Source organism: Salvelinus sp. IW2-2015, linkage group LG6.1 (genome assembly GCF_002910315.2).
Source record: "Salvelinus sp. IW2-2015 linkage group LG6.1, ASM291031v2, whole genome shotgun sequence".
NCBI lineage: Eukaryota > Metazoa > Chordata > Actinopteri > Salmoniformes > Salmonidae > Salvelinus > Salvelinus sp. IW2-2015.
The window spans coordinates 7,392,789-7,412,790 of NC_036845.1; the positions used below are offsets into that span (position 1 = coordinate 7,392,789).

Below are 20,002 nucleotides of genomic sequence, written 5' to 3' on the forward strand. Positions count from 1 at the left end.
ACATGCATGATTACTGAATAACTTGTTAATACACACAAACTAATCTTTCACTAAAACTTAGAAAATATAACTTGGAAGCACTGAAAAAGGTAAACACAACTGAATAAGTGCATATTTTTCCGTGTCACAGATCTCTCGAATAGATCTTCAAAATATTTTTGATTGGAATAACTTATTTATAAGTATATTCAACCCTATGATGATAACATCACGTATAAACCGTACCATACATATATAATATTATATAAAAATACAGAATTATCTATGGTCACTTTAAAGATAAGAACGTTTATTGCAGTGCATGTCCACATGATATCTCCTCAAAGACAGTAGTTATTATTTATTCATATTTTCTGCGTTTTATTAAAAGCCGTCTGTGTGTGTGTGTGAGGATTGATCGTCATATGTTTATCTTATCCATAGTGTTTGCGTGTGGTATGGTGTGGTGTGCGTGGTGTGATCATACTGTGTGTGTGTGTGTGTGGTGGTGTTGTGTGTGTGTGTGTGTGTGTGTGTGTGGTGTGTGTGTGTGTGTGTGGTGAGGACCATTGTGTGTGAGGTGTGGCGACGTGTTGTGTGGTGGTGTTAAATCTTACCTGTGTGCCTGATAGAGAGCTAGAGACAATGTGTGTGTGGTGTTTGTAGCGTAGGCCCGGTGATTAGTTTGCCTGCATGGCGAAGGTGCGCATTGTGACACATCATTTTGTATCCTGTGTCTAGGTTATAAGGACTCTGCCTATGTGTGTAGCAATGAGAAAAGAAAGAATCACAATTTCAGCGGATATTAGTCGACGTCACATGGGTCAAAGGTCACTTCAGTGATATCTGGGGGGGGGGGGGGCTCAGGTGAGTTGCATTGTTGTAATCTAGAATTGTCTAATGGTATATGTGTAAGGGGATCCCTTTAAGTACATTTACATTTACATTTAAGTCATTTAGCAGACGCTCTTATCCAGAGCGACTTACAAATTGGTGCAAGTAGGAATGTAAAAAACAGGTATACCAGTACATTAGCACTATGTCACTAGCAGACGTCATCTCTTTAATTCAGCATTATACACATTGTATAACAAACAATACTATAACAATACTGATGTCACAGAATGATACGATGTGCATTACTTGGGTACAGGCAGCTCTTCATGTGTTTCCATATCCTGTACTGGATGGGCCCCACAAAGTGTGCTGATCGCACCTCCACATCCACCTGCGGAGGGGGTATGAAAGCCACCTGGGACCTGCGGGGGGATGAGAGAGGGAGAGGTGCAGGGGAAGAGGAGTGCAAAGATGGATGAGAAAGGGATCGAAAAGAATGTGAAAGGAAAGGATTGGGAAATGAGTGAGAAAGAGAGAGAAGGTAGAGAGAGTGAAGAAAGAAAGTGGGATGCCAAAGAGAGAACGAGAGGATAGAGTGAGTGGACAGAAGAAAAAGGGGGTTGCCAAAGAGAGGGTACAGAGAGAGAGAGAGAAAGCGAGAGAGAGAGAGGGAAAGAAAGAGAGAGAGAGAGAACGGGATGCAAAACATGTAAGATGAGAGATTATGGCCGATCAGGAGAAGGGAGTGATTTGTGACACGAGAGATAGATGGAGTCATAATCAGTTAAATAATGAAATATAAACACTTGCCTTTTCAAGAGGTCTTGAATCTCCTTCAGAGAGAAAAAAGGAGTGGTCATTACAGTAGTGAAAGACTTAAAGCACTCAAAACAACATAGCACATAACAGTGTATTTGTTCCACTGATAAAGGTGCCCAATAAAAATGAATATTCAATTTGTTTTCCATCAGAAAACAAATCACAATTGTGCCCTCGTGTACTCAATAGACAGTTGATATTCTCTCTCAGTCATTGTTTGGTGCCGAACCTCAGCTAGTCCTCCAAGACTGCACTGTGTGTTGCTTTTTGACCACCAGCCTTTTAATGGGAAATTGATTTAGACCTGCGACAGAAGGCAAGTAGACTCTTTAGCCAATGATTGATCAAATTAGTGCCAGAAGAGAAGGCAATAAGCTGACACGGTGGTCCTTGAGGACTGCAATGTCAGCGTAGGCTAGCTGTTGTGGAAGCTGATTCTGTYGAGGTACTCCAAGCTTCTTATTCCCCTGACCCTCCCCAAATCACTCCCTCCCTCCTGCCATTCATCACATTCTCTGTAACACTTTGCTCTCCGACCTTTCATCATAAGACCTGGATGACGGTGTCGTAATAATGACATAAGAGATGTCATAAAATGTTATGACAGTTTGTTTCATCTTATGATCATTGACGGTGGCAACTCTCCTCATGGAGAGCTACTGCAGTGTGCAGGCTTTAGTTCCAGCCCTGCACTAGATTTACATGAACATTTTAGTAATTTAGCAGACGCTGTTATCCAGAGTGARTTATAGTTAGTGCATTCATCAAAAGATAGCTAGATGGGACAACTACATATCACAGTCATAGTAAGTACATTTGTCCTCATTAAAGTAGCTATCAGCAGTCAGAGCTAGTAAGAGCGAAAGTCAAGTGTTAGTTCCCAAAAAGCTATTATTTGGGGGTGAACATGGTGTTCTTAATGTTTTGTACACTCAGTGTATATACAGTAGAACACATTTTTTCATGTTGTAGATTTTTCACTCTGGAATTACCTATCCAAATTTCTTCGATTGGGTTATAAGCTAATTAAATACATTTCCTGTTAATCAAGATATTAAATTGGTTCTATAACATGAAATAATGACTCCAAACACTTTCTTTGCATAATATTTCCACATTAACTGGTTACGATATTGTAACCAAATGGTGACCATCTCATCAATAAAAGCCTTTCCATGCACTTTAGTATCACAGTTCTTAACAGATATCATTTAAGTTTCAGTGCTGGCAGCAAATATATAATCATTAAAAAAACAGAACACATTACCTGGAATTACCTCACTCTCACGGGTGGCCAACAATAACAAACAGAATGCCACGCCCCCAATAGGCCATGCCTCCAACAATTCTGATAGGCTGCCACTGCTACATTGCTCTCACCACTATGCAACATTGATGCGCATGGGGTGTTGAAAGCAATTTAGAAGCTTTCATTCAATTTTTAAAAATCACATTGATCTGTCAAATGTGTTATTTGATTTCAGGCAAATTGAATAGAACTGTAACGGCTGATGTCCTCCTCTTCGTCTGAAGAGGAGGTGTAGCAGGGATCGGACCAAAACGCAGAGTGGTAAGTGTCCATGTTTTATTAAAGTAAACTGAACACTACACAAAACAAAATAACAAAGAGAAATCTAACCGAAAAACAGTCCCGTGTGGCACAAACACTAACACGGAAGACAAACACCCACAAACCAACAGTGAAAACAGGCAACGTAAATATGGTTCCCAATCAGAGACAATGCAAAACACCTGCCTCTGATTGAGAACCATATCAGGCCAAATGACAAACCTAAACATAGAAACACATAACATAGACTGCCCACCCCAACTCACGCCCTGACCATACTAAATAAAGACAAAACAAAGGAAAATAAAGGTCCAGAACGGTGAACAAGAGCATGTTTGCAAGAACCTGTTAAGCCCTGACCTGAGATACTCTCGTTATTATTCTTTCATATTTTTGGTTGGTCAGGTGTTGGGTGACTAGGGTGGATAACGCTTAGTTTTTGTAGTGATTGAGGGGTTTTTGTATTCAGGGTTTGTATTTAGGGGTTTTGGTAGTTAGTTAGTAAGGTTTTTTTTATGTTCTAGGGTCTTTTGCATAGGTCCTAAATAGTATTTGTAAATGTTGAATCGGGATGGCCTGAATATTTGGTTCCCAATCAGAGTCAGCTGATATCTCAATCGTTTTTCTGATTGGGGATCAGATTAGGTGTCTGTCTTCTTATAGAAGTGTGAGTAGTGTCCATAGACAACTAACCTGTTTTTTGATGTGGTAGTGTCTCATGAGCAAGATAAAAACGTGTCTGTATTTGAAATGTGAAGTGAGTGTCTCATAGACAACTTAGACCACTCGTTGTCTTTGATGCCTGCAGTTTATACAGCGCTACCATTGATCCGGTACGTAACACCGGGTCTGTAATATAGCCCCACATTTGACTATATGTTACCGGTAACCCCTTGTATTAGCTCCACATTGATCTGTATGGTACCCTGTAATACAGCCTCCACATTGACTCGGTAGCACAACTAACTGTCTGTAGACACCGTTGTATATAGTCCTCTGCTTACTGTTATTTTAGCTGCTGCTCTTTAATTATTTGTTAACTTTTAATTGTTCTATTTAGACTTATATCGTTTTACATCTGTAGGAGGTCCTCTCATAGCCATTGATTCGGGCAATTGCCAACTGTTGATTTCGATTTGCAGGCCAGATGTCCAAACTCTGTCGTTGGAGTGCTACCAAGGCCCAAGAGATCAGACTTAGTTCTCAAAGATGTGCCCTGGTCAATACCATATACACGACAATGCAAAACATGGGCCGAGAGCGGCGCTGGTCCAGTTGGACGCGTCATATACAGGTACAGTACCGCAACACAGCAGGAAAATGATTGATCCGTCCCAATACCGTAGACCCTCTTCCTATATAGTGTGACTGCCTCGTCAAAATTTGTCATGCTGGTCAAAAGTCAGTGCGCTATATGGGAATGGGGTAACAATTTGGGAGCGCTAATAACTTTAATAATAAATTAAAGAATATCGCAATTAAATAGGTTTGTGTACTTTCGCACTGAATTGCAAATGGACTTTTGATTATAATAAATGACCTATTAAAATGTTTTACATTGAAATTGTTGTTTCACATTGTTTTAATTTCCAGGAAGTTGGAGTATGTGAGGAAGAGGTAAAATGGTTTACACTGCTGGAGTGTCTCAGAAGACCCTCCTCCTGGTTAGTAACACTGTGGGTTCAAACGAGGGGTCATGAAAGGGCTGTACAAAATGTTTTGATGTTATTAAGAATAATTGATTCTGCTTTGTTTTATAATAGAAGGGGAAGGGGTTATAAACCTCCTCCTTACATTATAGGGTCCTTAGACTTACAGATTAACAATAATATATATTCATTATATAGTTTTAGAATGGTCACAGTTGTTTGCAACCTCACGATCACTCCACTCACTCATCACAGAGAAGACCCTCTTTAAATGTGTGACTGAGACAGAACTCTGCATGGGATTGTGGGAGAATAAGAGATAGTCAAGAACATTTACAGTTAAATCTACTTCTGGGGAGGGGACGCTTTTATTGGCTAGCTTTTAGATAAACTGAAGCTCTCTGTTTGTCTAGCTGTGGATGCAGGTTGGTCTCAGGAGTTAAAAAGGTAATTGACGTATCCGTGAATCACTAAGGGGGACTTGGTTTAATTAACAACTTGAAACTTTTGTTTGATGCAGAACTCCTCGGAAACGTGGCGTGCTATGTTCCTGTTTGTCCAACTTCTGTCAACTTTTATTACACTATATTGTCCATAATGCCTATTCACCAATGGCAATGATGATGACAAGGCGAACGAACCGAACCCTAAGCCCTCTCTCCGGTAGTAACAGCCCCTCCTCACGTTAGTAACAGCCCTCCTCCGGTTTAGTAACAGCCCTCCTCCGGTTAGTAAGAGCCCTCCTCCGGTTAGTACAACCTCCTCCTTCGGTTAGTAACAGCCCTCCCTCCGGTTAGGTTAACAGCCCTCCTCGCGTTAGTAACAGCCCTCCTTCCGGGTAGACAGCCCTCTCCGGTTAGTACAGCCCTCTCGGTTAGTACAGCCCCCCTCCGGTTAGTAACAACTCCTCCGGTTAGTACCAGCCCCTCCTCCGGTTAGTAACAGCCTCCTCGGTTAGTAATCTGCAACCTCCTCCGGTTGTAACTAGCCCTCTCGTTAGTAAAAACCGCTCTCCGGTTAGTACTGCCCCTCTCCGGTTAGTCTAAAGCCCCTCCGTCGGTGTAGTAAAACCCTCCTCCGGTTAGTAAACCCTCCTTCCGGTTTAGTAACAACCCCTCCTCCGGTTGTTAACACCCTCCTCCGCGTTAGTAACAACCCCTCCTCCGTTTAGTAACAGCCCCTCATTTGCGGTTTAGTAACACCCCTCTTCCGTTAGTAACAACCCTACTCCGGTTAGTAACAACCCTCCTCCGTTAGTAACCCCCTCCTCCGGTTAGTAACAACCCTCCTCGGTTAGTAACAAGCCCTCCTCCGGTTTAGTAACAACCCTCTCCTCCGGTTAGTAACAGCCCCTCTCCGGTTAGTAAAGACCCCCTATCGGTTTAGTTAAAGCCCCTCCCTCCGGTTAGTAAAGCCCTTCCGGTTAGTACGGCCCTCCTCCGGTTGTAAGGCCCTCCTGTTTTAGGTAAGCTCCTCCGGTTAGTAACAACCCCTCTCGGTTAGTAAACAACCCTCTCCTCGGTTTAGTAAACAACCCTCCTCCGTTTAGTACCAAACCCTCTACGGTTATAAAGGCCCTCCTCGGTTAGTAACAGCCTCCTCCGGTTAGGTAACAGCCCCCGGGTTCGTAAACCCTTCCCGGTTAGTAACAGCTCCTCCTCGGTTAGTAAACCCTGCTTTTCCGGTTTGTCTGTCTTTGTGATGTGGTAGAGTGGTTCATAGCAACTACCCTTTGCTGTCTGTCTTTTGATGTGAGTAGTTGTCTGCATAGACAGCTAACTGTCTGGTCATGCTGATGTGAGTAGTGTCGTCATAGACATACTAACCTGTATGTTTTTGATGTGAGTAAGTGTCTCATAGACACTAACCTGGTCTGATCTTTGATGTGAGTGAGCCTGTCTCATAGTACATAGCGCCTGTGTTGTCTGTTTGGATGATGTCGAGTAGTAATGATTTCATAACACAACGCTATATCTAGACGCGCTGTCTGGTTTTCTGGATGTGAGTAGTGGTCTCATTAGAATACTACCGTGTCTGTTTGTATGTGAGTATGTCTCATTAGACAACTACCGTGTTGTCCTTTGATGTGAGTATGTCTTTCAGACAGACTACCTGCCGCACCCTGTCTTGTCTTAGCCTTTCCTTTTTGGTTGTTTTGTTGGGTTTTGTTCTATGTTTAGTTGCCTGTCTGCACTATTCATATTAGCTTTCACGGTTCGTTTTGTTGTTTGGTTAGTTTGTTCAGTGTTCATTCTTTAATAAAAGAAGATGTGCGACTACCAACGCTGCGCACTTGGCTTTCCTTGTAAGTGGTCACGATCGTGAAGAAGAAACCACATAATATGTTGTTCAGATGAGGAATGGACCTGGGAGGGAGACTCTTTGGATGGAGCAGCCTGGGACGCAGGCGGGGAGTATCTCTTCCAAAGGAGGAGATAGAGGCAAGGAAGCAGAAAGGCGCCTATTACATGGAAGTATACCAAGTAGTAGGCCACAGAAAACCAGAATAAAAAAAAATTGGGGGGTCGGGGGGCACATGGAGCAGTCGGCGAAGTTGAGGGGTGAGTCAGAGACTGTCGAGTGAGTTTTGGACGATTGAGAGTAGTTGAATGGAGGGGAGATTTGAGACTTCGAGAGTTGTTGATCAAATTTGGAGGAGAGGTGAAAGAGAGAGAGCTTCGGTTTGGCGTAGTAGACGGCATTACGCGCTGAGGAGCGTGTTAGCTGTCCGATGCCCTGTGATGGTGTCAGTTCTCGTACTCGTCTGGAAAACGTGTTGGTTAAGTTCCGGACATTGATGCGGCTAACACACAGTCTCCAGTTCGTATTTCTACAACCGGTGTGTCCTGCTTCTATGTCTCGCACTCTCCCTCAAGTGTGCTTTCCACAGTCCGTACGTTGTCTCTTCCTCGCATCGCCCTGGGTGGCGTGTCTCAGCGCCGGTGCCACCGACCGGTCCAGCACAGTTTCAGTGCGGGAGGAAGCCTAACCAAGTTCAGTATGTTCCTGTGCTCTCTTCTGCATCGCTGAATGCGTGCATCAGCCCGGTACCACCAGTTCCGGCACCACGCATCAGGCTTCCGGTGCCGCTTTCCACAACCAAGAGTTCTCGGAGACAGTTCCCAGTCCAAGCTTCCGGCGACAGTACCCGGTCCAGAGCTTCCGCGACCAGTACCGCGCGTAGAGCTGTCCGGCGACAGTACCGTCGCAGGCTTCCGCCGACGTACGTTCGACCTCCAACACGTTCCACCGAACCCAGACTGCCCATCCGACCTCCAAGCGGCAAGTCCGGAACCTCCAACGATCGTCGCCCTGAACTCAACGACTAATCCGGAAACCTCCAACGACGTCTCGGACCCAACGACGTGCCAGTCGAACCTCCAGACGACGGGCGCACAGTCGGAACTCAACATGGGCCACAGTCGAACCTCCAACGACAGGCCACAGTCCGGAACCTCCAAACGACGGGTCACAGTCCGGAACTCACGACCGTTTCAACAATCGGAACTAAGACGTGCCACAGTGGAACTCCTACGAGGGCCAAGTCGGAACTTGCAACGATGGTGCCAACTGTGTAGCTAACTTCCAACGACGGGCCACTGTCCGGAACATCAATCGAGGTAACTGGTCCGGAACTCCAACGTACGATGCACAGAGTCCGGAACTTCCAACCGCGGTGTCGCACAGTCAGGAACTCCGATCAGATGGCTCCCAGTCCACTGATATTCTGGCGACGGTCCCCAGTCCGGAGCCTCCGGCGGCGGTCCCCAGTCCAGGGCCTCCGGCGACGATCCGCAGTCCGGAGCCTTCGGCGATGATCCCGGTCCGGTTCTACAAAGGCGGAGGGATCAGCGTAAAGAGGGGGGGCGGCGTCCAGAACCAGAGCCGCCACCAAGGGTAGATGCCCATCCAGACCCTCCCCTATAGGTTCAGGTTTGCGGCCGGGAGCCCGCACTTTTGGGGGGGGTACTATCACGCCCTGACCTGAGATACCTCTGTTTTCTTTATATTTTGGTTAGGTCAGGGTGTGACTAGGGTGGATACGCTAGTTTTTGTAGTGTCTAGGGGTTTTGTATTGTCTAGGGGTTTTGTATTGTCTAGGGTTTTTGTATGTCTAGGGTTTTGTAGGTCTAGGTATTTGTATGTTTATGGTGGCCTGATATGGTTCCCAATCAGAGGCAGCTGTTTWTTGTTGTTTCTGATTGGGGAACATATTTAGGTAGCCATTTCCCTTTGGTGTTTGTGGGTTTTTGTTCTATGTTTAGTTGCCTGTCTGCACTATTCATATTAGCTTCACGGTTCGTTTTGTTGTTTGGTTAGTTTGTTCAGTGTTCATTCTTTAATAAAAGAAGAATGTACGTATACCACGCTGCGCCTTGGTCTTCCTTGTAAGATGAACGTGACAGAACCAAAGCTTAATTTTGCCATTTAGAAAAAGCAATACAGATAAACAACAGTGCCATCCCTCTTTTTACAGTGTAGAGGTGCAGTGCTAGAACAATAGCCTGAACACCCTAACTCACTCACTTTGAGCAGTTTGGGACTATCCTCCTCGGCCAGTTTGTTGTTTAGCGTGGCAATGCCTCTCTCTAGATCTCTTCCCTGCATGGCGATCTTCTTCTCTCTCTCCCTAAGCAGCTTCACCCTCTTCTCTTTCTCCTTCTTCAGTCGCTCCATGTCCATGGTCTCCTCTTCGTCCAGGAAGCGATGGAGGTTCTGGAACTCAGCTCGGACCTCCCGTTCCAGATTATCAAAACATCTCTGAGAGATAGACAGAGAGACAGACTTGACTATTTTGTGTAGTAGGTTTTACTATATTTTGTTACTATATAGTGGGTAGTAGAAGGATACTATCCTGGTTGGGAGAGACAGATTTTTCAGCTTTAGCCAACACGCATCAATTACAGTATGTTCATTTTAATGCTAAATATGTAAATACTACAAAATACTTATCATAATGTTGTTAGATACACATTTCTCACCACTATCAGTCAAAATGCTTGTAATATTACTGACACACTAATACATTRACAGATGATCATATTCAGGATTGAATGAAATAATCAAATGAATAAATAATGAAAAGTAAATGACAGTGGTAAATGATGCATTGGCAGCCAGTACCGTACCTCTACACCAACAGACCATATGTACGTCTCTCTCTCTGCCTCCCAGCACTCGTCTACCTCATGCTTTATTCTTTTAATAGCCTGGATCAGCTTCTCCTGTAACACGCACATAGACAAACATGAGGGGAGAGGAGAGAATGGAAAAACAGACAGAGAAACAATGTTAAATAGTGACAGAATAGTGACTTAAGTTATTTAACAAAAGAGTACGTTCAGCATGCATGCATTTAGATAATAGTTTTTCCTATGAGTTTAGAAGTCATTTATTTATTGAACATGATATTGTTGTGCCATTGAAAATGTACTTGAAAAATGTCCCATCGATATAGCCTATTAGATTTTATGGGAGAGCCTTTTCCCAAACATAATCTCTTTCATAATTAATTTAACTTTCTTTTGGCTGACTTCCCTTTAGACATAAACCCAAGGGTGAAATGATAAACTGTGCAGCTTACCTTATGGTCAAGGAGAAGGCTTTTATTGCAATTGTTGTTGGTGTCTTTTATGTGATTTTTGTACATTCCAATTTCTCCTAACGAGACTGGAAAGCAAACGAGGTACTCTTGGTGTAATAAAAGAGAGGGAGAGAGTAAAGATGAAAGAGGGAGGGACAGTGACAGAGAATTGAAGGACATGGAAAGAGAAAATTATAAATTAGAGAGAGATAGACAGAGAGATACACAGAGAGAGAGACAGATAGACAGAGAGAGACACACAGAGAGAGACAGATAGACAGAGAGAGACACAGATCGACAGAGACACAGAGAGAGACAGATAGACAGAGAGCAGATATGGAGAGAGAAACCAATAGGAAGAGATACCCTCTCTGAGGTCATCAAAACAATTAGCATGAAGAGAGAATGAGTGTCATACATACATCCAACCAGTCAGATYGAGATTTATCTAGAAACAATTAAAGAGACAAGGGTCACCATCAAATACCAACCGACAGCAGCCTTCTCCCTCTCTCCCCACACGCAGCTTGGCTGAAGACTAGGGTCCATTAACACTGAGGAGAAACAGAGGGAGGGGGGCAGGGAGGGAGGGCGGTAGGGAGGGAGGGAGGGGGTAGGGAGGGAGGGAAGGAGCCACAGCTGCTGGCCAGGATGGACAGGCAAGCAGGCAGGCAGCAGCGATTTATGGCATTGCACGGTGGAGAAGATTCTATTTCTGTCTGCTGTTCTGGAAACAAAAGAGGGAATCGGTCAGGGGATAGAATCAGGCAGTGGGTCGGGGATGTAGGGGGATATCGTTTTTCATAGGGAGGGGTTTGCCTGGAAGGGATAGGAGAGAGAGGTTGTGTATTTATTTTGGTAGGCCGATGTTGGTTTAGTACTATCGTCACTAGGGCGTCTGGAGAGGGCAGTATGACAACTAAACAATAAAATGTTGGTGTTAAAACTGAACATAAATATTGGTAGATCTAGGGCAAACTGAGGTCAGTTTCCATCTGTTCTTCCTTCTCTTCCTGACATAAAGATTATGACTATTTCGCAACAAAGCATCCTTCACTCATGCTGCCAAACATACCCTCGTAAAACTGACTATCCTACCGATCCTTGATTTCGGCGATGTCATTTATAAAATAGCCTCCAACACTCTACTCAGCAAATTGGCTGCAGTCTATCACAGTGCCATCTGTTTTGTCACCAAAGCCCTATATACTACCCACCACTGCGACCTGTGTGCTCTCGTTGGCTGGCCCTCGCTTCATATTCATCGCCAAACCCACTGGCTCCAGGTCATCTATAATTCTTTGCTAGGTAAAGCTCCGCCTTATCTCAGCTCACTGGTCACCATAGTAGCACCCACCCACCCGCGCGCTCCAGCAGGTTTATTTCACTGGTCACCCCCAAAGCCTATTCCTCATTTGGCCACTTTACCTTCCAGTTTTCTGCTGCCAATGACTGGAACGAATTGCAAAAATCACTGAAGCTAGAGACTCATATCTCCCTCACTAACTTTAAGCATCAGCTGTCAGAGCAGCTCACAGATCACTGCATCTGTACATAGCCCATTTGTAAATATCCCATCCAACTACCTCATCCCATATTGTTATATATTTTTTGTTGTTGCTCCAATTGCRAAATTGTAATTACTTCGCCACTATGGCCTATTTATTGCCTTACCTCCCTAATCTTACCTCATTTGCACACACTGTATGTAGATTTATTTTCCTATTGTGTTATTGACTGTACATTTGTTTATTCCGTGTGTAACTCTGTGTTGTTGTTTGTGTCGCACTGCTTTGCTTTATCTTGGCCAGGTCGCAGTTGTAAATGAGAACTTGTTCTCAACTGACCTACATGGTTAAATAAAGGTGAAATTAAAACATTTAAAGAAGAGTGGGGGAGCACTGGTATAAAAGCAAGCAGTCAGCATTTTCTCTCGCAATATTCTCCCCCTCAGAGACAAACACACACACTGACCACCCCCCCCCCCCCCCCCCACCACACACACACACCCTTTCTCCTTGCCCCCTCTCTCCCTCTACCTCTCTCCCATTCTAATACACACACACGCATGCACACATGCACACACACACAGCCTGGCTGGTTGGCTGTGTGTGTGCAGAGGTAGCATTACTCATCTCTGGAATGTTCCTCATCTATAATTCATTGTCCTGGGTCCTGACGATGTGACTGCTGTGTGCTCTGCTGAAGTGAGCAAGCTGCACCTTCAGCGCCATAAACCAAACCACTGTAGTCTACTCCAGTACTGTGGGTGGACAGAATACAGAAAACTAGCACAATGCATTATTATGAATATTACTCACATGCAGAGGTGCACACACTGAACATGATTCACTTGTTGTAATATGCAACAGAACAATTCTCTATAGGAAATGRGGCTGCTTTTYTATCCCATATATTTCTGTATTCAAGGTCATCTTGTTTGGGTCATAATCATTAGTTGATAAYGCCTATTGTTCATGGGTATGAATAGGTCTCACACTCCATAAAATAGCCTAGATCCCTCGTTTATGTATTTGATTTATGTGACCGCTGCAGGGGTTAGATTATTTTCCTTCATTCTGGCTCTATGTCTGGCCCCGCCCACTGTTTCAAATGTCACTTTCAGGAGCTTGAAAATGACAACCAACTAGTGGTGAGGTGAGGTTTTAATGGGTGCCACTGTAGGGTTAGTTGGTAGGGTTTCTTCCCTTTTCCCTGTCCTTTTCTCTTCCCTTTTACATCACAAAGTGTAATGAATTCACACTCCAGTAGGCGGAAATACAAGGGTTGAAAAGACAAATCCATGAATAGGGAGGTTGTGACAAATTGTCAAAGACTCCAGCCACACTAGTCATAGACTTTTCTCTCTGCTACCTCACGGCAAGTGGTACTGGAGCGCCAAGTCTAGGTCCAAGAGGCTTCTAAACAGCTTCTACCCACAAGCCATAAGACTCCTGAACATCTAGTCAAATGGCTACCCAGACTATTTGCAGTGCCCCCCCCCCCCCCCCCCCCCCTTACACCACTTCTACTCTCTGTTGTCATCTATGCATAGTCACTTTAATAACTCTACCTACATGTACATATTACCTCAACTAACCGGTGCCCCCACACATTGACTCTGTATCCGTACCCGGCTGTATATAGTCTCGCTATTGTTATTTCACTGCTGCTCTTTAATTACTTGTTACTTTTATCTCTTATTCTTATCTGTATTTTTTGAAACTGCATAGTTGGTTAAGGGCTCGTAAGTAAGCATTTCACTGTAAAGTCTACACCTGTTGTATTCGGCGCATGTGACTAATACAATTTGATTTGACCAGAATCACAATCCAGTACGGTAGGTGGCAGTGTATGCACTTTTCAGTTGGTTGCGATCCGCCAATACAAATTTAAAGAAGAAGAGTGGCACACACACACACACACACACACACACACACACACACACGGAAGTAGACTCAAGAATGTAATGTAGGTAGGCCGTGAATGGCCTCACACGCCAGTACAGTAGGTGGCGGTATATGCGAACTGACAACCAAATCCTAAAGAAGAAGAATAACAGACGTAAACAAAGAACAAGTCGCACATATTCATTCAAACGAGAGGTATGAAGGATTTTTCATATTCATTCAAGCTATTTAACTTTATAATTACATGGTTTCGTCTCCTTATTATCCTACTTTCAAGCGTTTTCCATTGCTATTCTTCTGCTTCCAGCTAAATGCTTAAAAAAACTACGATAATGTACTGGAAAGGCTAGCAGTYAGCTAGCCAACAAGCCGCTGTTAGCTATAGTTAACATAACCACGACACTAACAATTACCCTACCTGTATAGCAGGTCCACTGACGATTCAACCACAGCGTCAGAAATGAACGGTCAAGCCGATATGGAGGTGGACTACAAGCAGAAATACAAAAATCTCAAACGCAAATTGAAATTCCTGGTTTATGTGAGTCTTAATTTTTCATCCAATTGTCAATGACGTGTTATTARTATAACACCTATTAGCCAAGGAACTGTAATTTACAGAGTTAAACTGTTGTATTTCGTTACTTGTCTCCGTCTAGGAGCAGGAGTGTTTTCAGGAAGAGCTCAGAAGATCCCAGAGGAAGTTGCTCAAAGTGTCCAGAGATAAAAGGTGGTTGGGTGAATCTACAAAGTTTGTTTAGTTTGGACAGATGGGGTGTATTTATTTGTCACACTGTAGCAAAACCTTTTACTACGATGTGCTACTAAGAAATACACCCCTGTTGAATGTGTACACATACTGTACAAGCATGTTCAAAGTTAAAACTGGTCGTTCCTTGGCTTCTCTTCTCTTGCAGTTTTCTGTTGGACCGACTGTTACAATACGAGCGGGTGGACGAGGACTCCTCAGGTAGGACTAAAGCACCAAGTCTCAATGTTTCATTCTCCACAATATCTGTTCTTATCCATAGCTCACCCAATACTGATCATGCAGTTACCTGCCTTGCTGTAGAGTATTTTTAGTATGGATCATGTCAGTATGCTGATGTACAGTGTCTGATTGTCATGCTGTGTTTCAGAWTCTGATGCCACAGCRTCTTCTGAGAACAGTGAAGGAGAGGGCACCAGGGAGAGAGACGGAGGAAAGAAGTGAGGATGCAGCATGCCAGCAACACAGACAATATTTCAAATTGCACTCTTTCCATCTTTGCCATTCTCTCTCACTGTCTCACTATTTATTCAACTCTTGTGAACTCTCTTAGGAGAAGAAGTAGCCCTGGCGTAGGCCTTCCTTCATCCTCCCATCTCTCTCTCCTCTCTCGTTCTGGAGTGAACCCTCTCCAGTCGTCCGGCAGTACCCCCTACCTCAACACAGTGAGTTATGATCGCCTTCCCCTCACTGAATCTATACAATCAATAACTATAACATCATTGATTGTTGCCATTATCGTTTTCTCATTACCGAAGATAATCACTGTTTTGATTTTGGGCATTATTAATATTGTTTTATTATATGTTTTCCGTTTATCTTTTGTTGTGTATCATGTTTTATTTTTTGGGGCTGTATTTGTACCTACAATGTGTGTGTGTGTTTGTTTTGGAAATTGTCACGGTATGTGTATGTATGTGTGTGTGTGTGTGTTTTCTGTTCGTATATGTGTTTGCATCTTTGTTTGTTTGTATGCGTGTGTTAAATTGACACATGGGGCCTGTGTGTGTGTGTGGCGGGCAGTTGCCCTTCCCACCAGAGTATTTGGCTCCACCAGCTGAGAGAATGAAGAAAGAGAGAAAGACAAAGGCGCCCAAACACAAGAAAGAGACATCGGGGAAYGTGAGAGGGGAGGAGGAGGAGATCACAGATGAGGGAACAGACATGTGGCACGTAGGCTATTGAGTTAGGGTCTAGAAGAGGGTGTTTCTACAGTATAACTGCACTACATATGACAGGTTAGGTGCAGGCCTACAGTAGGCTATAGGAAGGTCCATAACATTTGGACATCGTCAATGAAGTCACATACTGCCATAATATCCTGGACTCTTCATTTTCAATTTCTGACCATTCATTTAAAGGGTTGTTTTTCCTCAGTAGACTAACGACATCCCAGATGGAACCCTATTCCTGCCCCAGAGGGCTCTGGTCAAAAGTAGTGCACTATAAAGGAAATAGGGTGCCATTTGGGATGCAGTCCAAGTCATCTACTCCTCTCTTTCTCCATTGCATCTCTCATTCCATCTACCTTATTCCTTTTACCTCCTTCCCCTTAGGTGGTGGCCCCTCTAGCAGCCAACTACCCAGCGGGCCCGACTGCCCCTCCCACATCCAGCGCCTCGTTCAACTGGGTGCCCAGGCAGATGCTGAGTGGAGACGCCGCGGAGGAGGAGGGAGAGAGTGACGGAGACTCAGACAGAGGAGACGACGACAGGGGGGAAGGAGAAGAGGCTGACCTTGTCATCGATATCCCCAACGAGTGAACTGTGTGTGTGTGTGTGTGTGTGTAAAGGATTGTTAGAAAGAGTGTGTAAAAGCACAATGTGAGTGTGTGTGGATTCAACCCCTCCCACTGTCAAATGCTTAGCCAAGCTCCCCCCAGTGGACCTTCAGGTTACTGTAACAATATCTCTCTCTAAACAATGTGACCTGTCATAATAATGTCACTAATTGACTCATTTAATGTAATTTTACTGCCTTCTACTGTTATACAAGTCATGGAAGAAATGGTATTGAAGGCATGGACAGCTACAGGACTGCATACATGTAGCACCTACCTTTTTATAGGAAACTGTCAAATAATGAATTTTCTGTTGGAGATAATGGAGATGTTATGTTTTCTACCAATGACTTTTCAAAATTAAATTGCATTAAAGTGGTAACATTTCAGATGACTGTGGTAGTTGTTGTTGAAAGCCTAATGGAATGGTAGTATAGTGTACAGTATGTGCTGCACAGACATGCAGTATTGTGCCTTTACTCAAAACAACTGTTTCTATTGGCTGTGCCTGGAGACAAAAGCATTTCATGCTGCATTCATAACCAAGTGGGAAGGTGGTATTTACCACTTACGACTGGGAAAAATCCACTTAAATGCCCCCTTAAACTCGTAATAACTAGTAGGAAACTCGTATGTCATCCCTGAGCTCTAACTTCTCGCTGACAAAGGTCACAGGTGAAGAGCTTAATTATTATGCTCTCGTCTTTCCTCTCTTGTCATCTCACAGAGGTTGCGATGGATCGGATTGGATGACTCCCTCTATGAATTTGAGAGTGGATACATTTCCCAATTTCCCTCAGCTTTACCAAACCAAGTGGCGGCTGAAACACAAAATCCAYAATAATTTTGTCTTTATAGCAGAGAAACTGTAATTCAGTCAATAAGATCTATTTTGGAACCTTGGTGGTGGATAGATCTACTGTGTAATATTCAACACTAGGCCACTGCTGTAAGATATTCTGCTGCGGTTTCACTGTGCACCCTAATAGTGCATGCTTAAGCACTCGGCTACATACACAGAGGAGTCAGCACTTTCTGAGAGGTGTGTGTTGTAACAAAGAAAATGAACCATTGAGCTGTCAATCAGACAGCCAAACCTTGTGGAAACATTGTTTGGGAATGCAGACCTACAGGTAATAGGAGCCGGTTACTAGGTGTGGGTCTGGTGTGTGTGTGCCTAACAGTAATGTGAGGTAAAGGTGTAACCAAAAAGAGCTATGAAATGAAGTAAGGAGGGAGGGAAAGCCAGGTAGCGGTGTAGCTAGAGGGAGAATGTGTGAGGGAGGGAGGGAGGAAGAGTGAGCTTGTCAGTGAGGGAGGGAGAAGCAGAGTGTAAGCAAGACTGTGCCCAGACACAGACAGCACAGCACACACAGTCCAAGGAGAAAGGCATGGGTGGAGACGCTGATGGGGTAGAAGAGAAAAAAGAAGGGAAAGATTGAGAAAGGGATAAAAGAACGACATACCAGAGATTCCCTGGCTGTCAACCCTAGCTARCGGCCATTATCCTCTCCCATCTGCGTAGATACAGCACAAACCTCTGGATTATTTACCAGCCTCTCTCTCTGTGAGTGTGTGGGTTTGCTGAGCTCACCATGCTGCTACTGCGGTGGTGTCCTGCTGGTGTCAGTGTCAGTACTGCAGGCTGGGCAGGCTGGATCTTGCTGGGGCTGACTCTGACTCTGGAGCTGTCTCTACCAGTCACGGCACTATCAGAACCAGACCCAGGCTTCTCCCTCTGCAGACAGAGCTTCTACAGACAGACCCCCCCTCTGGGCGGGGGGGCCCTCCTGACCCCCATCTGTCACAGGCTGCCAGGGGGACAGTTGTTTGCCACGCTCTACCACCCGACCTGTGACGCAGCTGTTTACTCTGCCTTTCATCTCAGCCAAGGATGGGGAGAGAGAGGAGGAAAGGAGGAGAGGGTAAGGGAGGATTATTTTATTTCTATTATGTGGTAACAGTGGAATCATTGTCATGCATGGACTGCGTAAGCACTACCTTGTACCTTGTACCTTTAGTGTACATTCTCAACACAATCACACAAGTTACAGCGGACATGATCAAACCAACTGTATACCACTCTTTTCCTCCAGTTGTTTTACAAGAATGTTTTTCCGATATGAAACTTGTTCAAGTGAAACGAAACTCTTGTCCTGTAGAGGCAGTCAACTTACTCTTGATATCAACATTCCATYCAAACCTGAACTTGTTAAAACAAGTCAGAGTGAACAGAAAGATGAATGTGAACAACAGTTTGATATTTGACTCAGATGTCTGTCAGTAGACAAGCTCCCTAACGCTCACAAGACTGGAATGGTCTGCATGGCATATTATTTCTGCCATGACACCTGAGTAAAAGACGTTCTCGTCAATCCTACTCTATTTACAAACTGCATTGATACTAAATGTACTGTAATGTACAGTAGGCTTTACCCAAATAAAGGCCTAGCATTCATTTATCATGATGTTGATACTAATTGCAATCGTGATTCAATATGTGGACTTTGACTCATGATTCCAAACCTATCTCCTAGACAGAGAAGGAGGAAGAGGATGCCAGAGGGGAGGAGAAAGAGGACGAAGGGTCCCAGAGTCCCCCCCTGGTGATGACCCCAGCCCTGCTCCGAGGGGATGTGGCGGGGGGTAAACCCCAAGCTCACTCTGACTCTCCCCTTCACCAGTGGGACTCCCTGGTCACAGAGCTGATCCAGAGCAGCGTTCTGCCCCAGTGTGGCTCCACAGGGGGCCAGCTCTACGTCCTGACAGGGGCCACAGGGCTCAGGCTGGGGCCCGGGATGGAGGAGGGTGGGAATGAGGGGTGTGAGGCTGGGGTGCAGTGGTCTGCAGTGTGCTGTGCTGGCCCAGAGGGACAGAGTGGGTTCAGTGTGGGGGTAGTGAGAGAGACAGGTGGAGGGGAGAGGGTGGTGAGTGTTAAGGAGCTGGAACACATGATTGGAGTGACAGATCTATTTTCAGAGGGTTGCGGGGAAGCAGATGGGGACACGGAGGGAGACATAGTGATACTGCTCAGTGATGCGATGGTCGGAGTCGTAGAAAAGCAGAAAGCAGTCGCAAGGCCAGACGCCATTGAGGAAACACTAGATGAGACTACTGATCGAAGCCTAGAGGCACTACCTGCTGACACAGAACCTCTCATCCCTCCCTCAGAGGACAACGAGACACTGGCCTCTGAGTCGGACACAGAGTCGTCCGGCAACCCTCTGGTGTATATCATCACCTCCTCTGTCTCCCTGCTCATGGCCCCTCTACGCCCTGTCGTCTCCACCCTCATTGGGATCCCTGGACAGGTGATTACTGATGGAATACAATACTGTGATAGTTCCATATCCTATATACACTGCTCAAAAAAATAAAGGGAACACTTAAACAACACAATGTAACTCCAAGTCAATCACACTTCTGTGAAATCAAACTGTCCACTTAGGAAGCAACACTGATTGACAATAAATTTCACATGCTGTTGTGCAAATGGAATAGACAAAAGGTGGAAAATATAGGCAATTAGCAAGACACCCCTAATAAAGGAGTGGTTCTGCAGGTGGTGACCACAGACCACTTCTCAGTTCCTATGCTTCCTGGCT

General features: G+C 44.6%; 3 protein-coding genes across 10 annotated transcripts in view; 2 read left to right on the forward strand and 1 right to left on the reverse strand.

Moving 5' to 3' along the window:
* LOC111964626 (E3 ubiquitin-protein ligase TRIM38-like) overlaps positions 1–11,018 on the reverse strand; it is an 11,084-nt gene extending 66 nt beyond the window's left edge. The window contains exons 1-7 of one of the 6 annotated variants that reach the window (XM_070443934.1): positions 10,930–10,998; positions 10,439–10,545; positions 9,984–10,079; positions 9,382–9,615; positions 1,627–1,649; positions 1,123–1,238; positions 799–825 (exon numbers count right to left, since the gene is read on the reverse strand). In XM_070443934.1, coding sequence (XP_070300035.1) covers positions 799–825; positions 1,123–1,238; positions 1,627–1,649; positions 9,382–9,615; positions 9,984–10,079; positions 10,439–10,545; positions 10,930–10,987 — 661 coding nt within the window. In that variant the 5' untranslated portion in view covers positions 10,988–10,998. Of the gene's footprint in view, positions 1–798; positions 826–1,122; positions 1,239–1,626; positions 1,650–9,381; positions 9,616–9,983; positions 10,080–10,438 lie in introns of all 6 variants that reach the window. The other 5 variants (XM_070443938.1, XM_070443936.1, XM_070443937.1 and 2 more) reach the window with 5 other exon arrangements.
* A 2,921-nt stretch (positions 11,019–13,939) lies between these two features.
* ino80e (INO80 complex subunit E) lies at positions 13,940–16,597 on the forward strand. Of its 3 annotated transcripts, none has more exons than XM_070443940.1 (8): positions 13,940–14,043; positions 14,275–14,389; positions 14,508–14,578; positions 14,766–14,818; positions 14,988–15,057; positions 15,171–15,282; positions 15,641–15,739; positions 16,174–16,597. In XM_070443940.1, the coding sequence occupies exons 2-8, from the start codon at positions 14,309–14,311 to the stop codon at positions 16,378–16,380; spliced, it is 693 nt and encodes a 230-aa protein (XP_070300041.1). In that variant the 5' UTR covers positions 13,940–14,043; positions 14,275–14,308; the 3' UTR covers positions 16,381–16,597. The 3 variants fall into 3 exon arrangements, with proteins under 3 accessions (XP_070300041.1, XP_070300043.1, XP_070300042.1); XM_070443941.1 differs by having other exon boundaries at positions 13,960–14,043; positions 14,278–14,389; XM_070443942.1 differs by lacking the exon at positions 15,641–15,739 and having other exon boundaries at positions 13,953–14,043; positions 16,174–16,480.
* A 1,169-nt stretch (positions 16,598–17,766) lies between these two features.
* The window catches only part of LOC111964627 (endonuclease domain-containing 1 protein), a 4,388-nt gene continuing 2,152 nt past the window's right edge, over positions 17,767–20,002 (forward strand). Inside the window, exons 1-2 of the mRNA XM_070443801.1 lie at positions 17,767–18,322; positions 18,935–19,760. Of these exons, the coding sequence (XP_070299902.1) occupies positions 17,993–18,322; positions 18,935–19,760 (1,156 nt within the window). The 5' untranslated portion in view covers positions 17,767–17,992. The remainder of the gene's footprint in view (positions 18,323–18,934; positions 19,761–20,002) is intronic.